This window comes from Quercus robur, chromosome 2 (assembly GCF_932294415.1).
Source record: "Quercus robur chromosome 2, dhQueRobu3.1, whole genome shotgun sequence".
In the NCBI taxonomy this organism is placed as follows: domain Eukaryota; kingdom Viridiplantae; phylum Streptophyta; class Magnoliopsida; order Fagales; family Fagaceae; genus Quercus; species Quercus robur.
Genome location: NC_065535.1, coordinates 52695682 through 52702674, shown reverse-complemented (window position 1 = coordinate 52702674; position 6993 = coordinate 52695682). Strand labels below are relative to the sequence as shown.

At 30.8% G+C, this 6993-nt stretch overlaps 1 protein-coding gene across 1 annotated transcript; it reads left to right on the top strand.

The window, feature by feature from the left end:
* Positions 1-444: 444 nt before the first annotated feature.
* LOC126706702 (transcription factor MYB4-like) lies at positions 445-2438 on the top strand. Its single transcript, XM_050406242.1, has 3 exons — positions 445-605; positions 1071-1200; positions 1493-2438. Exons 1-3 carry the CDS (start codon positions 473-475, stop codon positions 2163-2165), a joined length of 936 nt encoding a protein of 311 aa, XP_050262199.1. The 5' UTR covers positions 445-472; the 3' UTR covers positions 2166-2438.
* Positions 2439-6993: the final 4555 nt, after the last annotated feature.

The window sequence follows — 6993 nt, the reverse complement described above, 5'->3', positions numbered from 1 at the left end:
AGATTCTAAGATGTAGTGTCAAATTTCCACATTGACAATAACTCTTTGTCTAGTTTCATCCACTAAAATTATATTATGTACAAAAAGTATATACCCAAAGAATTCCCTTTGAATCGATTTAATGAATGCATTTATCACTAGTGCTAAGAATATGGACTTAATGACTTTACATAAACTTCTAAAGAGCAGAAAATGGTGATGAAATTTACCTGGTAATTACCTTATATTTGTTTTTCCAAGTCTTGGGGTCACTTTATGAAGTCTAGCTAGCTCTTTCCCAAACCTTTAGTATTATTTTATCTTTAATGGCATCATGATTGCATATTCCTTAGGGCCCTACGGTCCCCACAAAATGTTTTGTGATAATTCCATTGTTATAAACTGAGAATAGCTAGCTAGCATACTATAAATAAAGGTGTTAATTATTTTTAGCGACAAGACTACGTAGAGAGAGAGAGAGAGAGAGAGAGAGATGGTGAGAGGCCCCTTCTATGACAAAAATGGACTTAAGAAAGGTGCATGGACTCCAGAAGAAGATGATAAGCTAAGAAGTTTTATTCATAGACATGGCCACTCAAATTGGTGCAAACTTCCCGGGCTCGCAGGTATAAAGCTATATTATATATTTTAAAGCATGGATACAGTCTTTAGCTTTCTTTTTTGAAAATTAAAATTTACCTAGGGCTAGGGTTCTATGATTCTATATTTTTTTTTTGTCTAAGTTCAGTTAATATGAATATGAACATACCATTTTAGCATTCCATTTGACTAAATTGGAAGATTAAAAGAGAAAAGTTATAGGATTTCATCTAGAAATTTTTTTTTAGGAAAAACATCTTTTCTTGCACGTTAATGTTTCTCACTCTGTTCATGTAAAAAAATTTCTCTTCATGCAACAAAATTTCTCTTCATGCATGATGAAACTTCATTATTGTATGGTTTTCTTAGATTAATTCTATTTATCTAACTTTTAGTTATTTGTTTCCGACAACCTTACATGCATGAGAGAGATAAGAAATGAATCTAATTGAGTAGTATTATGTAACAATACTATATGATGTTTTGGACAGGTTTATCAAGGTGTGGCAAGAGTTGCAGGCTGCGATGGGTGAATTACCTCCAACCAGGTGTAAAACGTGGAAACTTCACCAAAGAAGAAGAGGATTTAATCTTCAAGTTGCATGAAGAAGCTGGAAACAAGTATGTATAAAAACATTTTACCTTTTGAAACTCCTCAATAAATTTTTAGCATTATGAAATCAAACTAAGTTTATGAACCAAAATATAAAACAATACTATGTTTTTTCCCCAAGTTTCCATAGGTATTATATGTGTACGTCAGGATAAACAATTTCTGTAACAAAAAAAAATTAGAAACTAAATCTATTTTCACTTACCAGAACAAGTAAAAATATTTGTTTGTTCCTTTTTTTTTTCTTGCTCGCCTTCATTTATAAGCTTGTTCAGTGAACGTGAAATGTTCTCCTTTCAGGTGGTCTATGATTGCCAAAAATTTATCCGGACGAACAGACAATGAGATAAAGAACCATTGGCACACGCACCTAAAGAAGCTTGTAAAGAAAACTCCAAAAACTTCCCAACGCAAAGCCAAGAAAATCAAAGAATCAGAAAGTGAAAGTCTTCGTGCCAGTTGTTCTCCTAACCAAAGCTTAGAGAGCTCTCCATTGACCACGGAACTTTCTTCCTCTAAATTATCCTCTTTGAGCTGTGACAATTCAACTGTCACTGGCACAAATTGGCCTGAAGAAGATAGTCTTTCTTCTTTGGAAACATCACAAAATTCCTTTGAAAACATGCACTTGAAGAAATATTCAAAGAAAACACTCAAAACTGAAAGCCTTCATGCCAATGATCCCTTCCACCATATCTTAGAAAGCTCTCCATTGTCCCCAGAAGTATCTTTTGCAAAATTCTCCTCTTTGGGCAGTGATCATTCATCTATACCTGGCATAACTTGGATTGAAGAAGACGTTCTTGCTTCGTTCGAAACATTTGACGCAGCCTTTGGAGACTTTTGGACTAAACCATTTGTAGCAGACAACATGTATATCCCAGATGAGCTTCCAATATCACCATATATTTCATACTACGATGATGGCACAGATTTGTTTGACCAGGTGATGCAGGAATTGCCAAAGAATTAATGCATGTTTCCTCACTACTAGGATCTATTTTTATTAATAACACTTGTGCTAGTGACTGATTGTAAAATATCAAAGTAATGTTGTGTTACTTTCTTTGGCTACAAACAGCCACCTAAATGTTAGATATGTATAATAAATCATGCAGGGAAGTTTTAAGCTTTCTGCTATAATAATGCAGGGAGTATTTGCTATGCATATGTACCTTTTGGGCTAGCTTGTTAAGCTCAAACTTCCTAATGATCAATGCAATAAGTGTTGTAATCTTCCTAATCAGATTTGTGTTACTAGAAGTTGAGTTATTTTTCAGTCCCTTATTTTTGGATAGGTAATTAGATTATCGAATCCTGAATTCTGTCTAAAAAATTATGGTATGAGGATCCTTTTAATTTAAAATGCATCGATTTCACAATTTCAATTAAATATTATAAATTCAAATATGTATCTAATATCACATCATAATTTGTAAAATTCAAAAAATAAAATATTAACTATAAAATAGACTTTCTCAATTGCACTAATTTCAAGACCATAATCGTACGGAAAAGATTGTGCACGGTGGAATGTATCATTTGACTAATGACATGGCACGGTGGAATTAGCTATTTCAAATGCAAGTACTTAATTTTTGAAAAAAAAAAAAGCGGCTTGTCTGTACAGCTATCCAAGACAAAGGGACTAAAATATTTACATGAGCAATGAGACATTTATTAGAGTCCTAATTGATAAACTCAAAACATTCAATGTATGGATCAGTTTACGCATTTCTCATGCAATTGAAAAAAATAATAATAAACTGAACATTTAGAAATAAATTTATTAAGCAGACTTAAACTATTCTTTCTCTAATGCTTGCATTTATTAAATAGGTTATACTGCGTGTGAAAGGAACGAATCTTACCCATGAATGTTCAATGGGTGAAAAACGTGTTGTTCAAATCTTTGAAGATAGACTTGTGAGGTGAAACAGTGTATAGGGCAGCTGGTTTATATATAATTAATATAGTATAGACCATATATCATCGGTTCAAATTAATCCTCACATATGAAACCACCAAAATAAAACAAGAATAGAAGATAAGATAAAGGACTGATTTATATCTCTCTTCGAATGTGGAAATTCGTGGTAAACGTGATGTGAACTAATTGAATATCGAAATTCTTCTATCGACCAAGTTTCAATGTGACTTGTGTTTCACAGATACTCCAAAAATTCTTGTACTTTTAATCTTTTCTTGGAAAAAGTAGCTAGATCAAAGTTTTCCCAGTAAAGATGGTGGACCAAACTTTTTTCAACACAGACACAAACGTATATGCAGGTGCAAGTGCAACTGTAAAGCAATCGAGAACGCTTGGTCATTCCCAGTTGGGTAGTTCAAATAGTGGAAAAAGAAATGAAGTTTATTAAGTTGAGAAGACATTATATATATTTATGACATATATGATGATCTAACTGCTCCAACTATGACCATAATATATGACAGCTAAAAGATTTGTACTTAAGTACTGTGGCATTCATTCAGCAAAAAAAAAGTACTGTGGCATTCTCTCACTCTCCCTTGCTAGTTGTCAACCAAACAGCAAAGAAAATAATACAAGTAGTGACATATATAGTCCAAGAAAAGATTATCATAGACAATAAATAAATATTAATCTATATAATTAACAAAATAAATAAAAGAATAAATAAAAATGTTATTATATATCATAGACAATATGACATGTATATTCATAATTGAAATTTGGTCTCTACCTTAGAAGTTTTATTCTTAATTAAGAAGCATGAAAGAAATTGAAAGATAAAAGTATAGTTCAATGACATTGTTACATACCCCCTCCCTCGTTATAGTAATAATAAAAAAAAAAGATTGATAAACTTAAGAAAAAAGAAACCATAACCTAACAGAAATTAGAACATGCTAAAATTACCACTAGTTTACTACAAAAATCTTACTAACTAACGTAGCAATGAATATAATTAGTATTCCATTAATAACATAATAAATATATTTTTAATTATATTTTACATTTTATAATTATTTTTATAAGTCTTTACGTTATGTTTAATATTTAACATATAAATTTATAAAAAATTATGCAATAAAATTTGTAATATTTCTTAGGACAATAATATGTAGTTTACATTCACTATACAATATTTAGTCTACAATGTAAAAACATAATTTTTCTATTGTTTGAATGGGCACGCAAGAGAAACTTGTAATTAAAAAGATCCATGGGTTTGGTTTTGGTACTTATGGAGGGACCCGTATGTTTGTTTTTAGGGCGAGGGTGGTTTGTCTTTTATCTATATCACTTCAAAGCTATCTAATTAAGTTCATTGTGAGCGACGGAGACAGGGAGGCATGGTTTTTCTTGTTTTTCAAGTTTTTGCCATTTCTTGATATCTCAATTATAATTGACAGAAATTAGTTATATGATCTGCATATATTATTTTATTAATTATTTTTTTGTCAGTTATGGGTAAAGATATTACAATAGAATTGAATGATTAAATTTGGACCATTCTTAAAGATATAGCTCTGTTTGTTTCGCTGGAAAACCTTCTGTAAAGACAGTTTTCCATATTTTCCAATGTTTGGTAGCACAAAAAAAACCTGGTCAATGGAAAACTATTTTTGATCAATGGAAAACTCTAATAAAAATAAGGCTTATTTTCTATAAGCTGTTTTCCAAAAAAAAAATTTGGAAAATAATCTCTCTCTCATGCGTTGCGTCTCCTATAAATATTATCTTCGTCTATAGCCGTGAGAAACATAATTTTTTAGCGCCTTCTCTCTCTCATGGTAAGTTTTCGCACTTTTTTTCTCTTCCCTTTGCTTTTTCTCTCCTCACACCCTCACCATCACTAACTCAGGTCTCTCCTCTTCCCATAGATCTCTCTCTTTAACTGTCTCTCTTCTCTCTTTTCTCCATATTTCTCTTCCCCTCTGTAACACAATTCTCTGATTAGACTTTTCTTTACTTTACTGATACATCAATAGCTCCGACTTGCAAAGGAGAAAAATTTTCAACGGTAATCATTTCATTCCTCTCTACCAAAATCCCAAGTCTTTGCTTTGAATTTAAAGCTCAATTTTCTTTTTTCTCTAAGAAATTTTCAATTTGATGGATTCCAGGAAGAAGTTACTTCTTTTTTGTACATAAAGTGCAAAAAAATAAAACCAAAAAAAAAAAAAAAGAAGAAGAAGAAGAAAGAATGAAAGAAGTAAAAGATGAAAATTTTAAAAATAGTACCTATATTGCTCTAAATTGCTTTTACATGGGACAATCTTTACCATGGACTAATAATATTGTTATATAATGAATGATAATTGTTTAAGAGAATTGCATTTGTTGGCAAATACATTTTTTGTTGACAGATACTATGTAGTGATGATATATTATGTAGTACATTATGTAAATACATAATTTAAAGTAATATTGAAGACTTGTGGTTGACCATAGTAGACAAATGGTTGATATGTGTGTGTGTGTGTGTGTGTGTACGTACGTTATTGTCTATATATATGAGCAAGATGAGTGGTAGAGATCATGAAAATTTGACAACTAATTAATTTTAATTGTATCTATTGTCAAAATTTTAGATTAATTAGTATGAAAATCAAATTCATTCTTGGTTTTTTATTTATAATGATTACATTAGTTAGTTTACATAATATACATGTTTTAAATTATACAAGAAATATTTAAAAAAAAAAAATTGCATACCAAACACCAGAAAACATTCTCAAGCGCATTTTCAAGGACGTTACTAAACACTGGAAAATAAGACAGTTTTCTAGAAAATGCTTTTTGAAAAATGAACCATTTTCCAGAAAACGTTAATGTTGAAACAAACAGAGATTTAAGAATTAATAATGCAAAATTGAAGATCTCACACAATCAATAGCCCAATTAGAAGCAAGGCATCAAGAACAACTCTCCCAAGTAGAAGCAAGGCACTAACAGCAAATGGTTGAAGTGATGACACACATGACAGAAATGTTCGCCCAACTTAGCCCACATATGCATGATTCAAATCCTTCTTAGGTAGGAAACATATCTTATTTAACGAAACACTACTTTTTGCAATGCATTGTTATGTGATATTAATAAGATGCCTTTAATATATTCAGGGTGGCAATGCTTGATGGAAACTCTCCGTGGTACATAAATAATGGAAATGAAACTGTGAATCCTCAAGTAAAACAAAATTTCTCTAAAAATAAATAATGGGAACGAAATTGTGAATCCTCAGGTAAAACAAAATTTCTCTAAAAATATACACTATCAAGTTTGTCATTGTAAGCAATGAAGAAAATGTGAGATTAAGTATGTCTATAATGATAGTTGGCAGGGTTTATTTGATCCTAAAACATACTGCTTGTAATGATCCCGGGGATGTTCTTTTCACTAGCAAGCATGTTGTACTTTAGTTTTTTGTGAATAGACATGTGGTTCTAATACTCTCAATCTTTGTTATTGTATTTGGTCATTGCATGGACCCTTCTTGAATCAGCTTTACAGACAAGGTTATGTTCAGTAAAAGAGAAGTTGTTACAAATTTAGTATAAAATCAATTATACATAATTTGCATAATTTGAAATAACTTTGAGTTATTTTATGTTTAATTTAAATACAAAATGGATGTTAGCTTTATTTTTTTTTCCATGTTTAATTTAATTTTAAGTTTTAGTATATTTTGTTATTTTTGAATGGTAAAAATATTTAGGTTCATGTTTTGGTATATTTTGCTACTAGTGTTTGTTCTTTTTGGGTGTGTTTCAGGAGAGCAAATTCTTGAAGTTTTTGAGGGCAATTTGGAAGT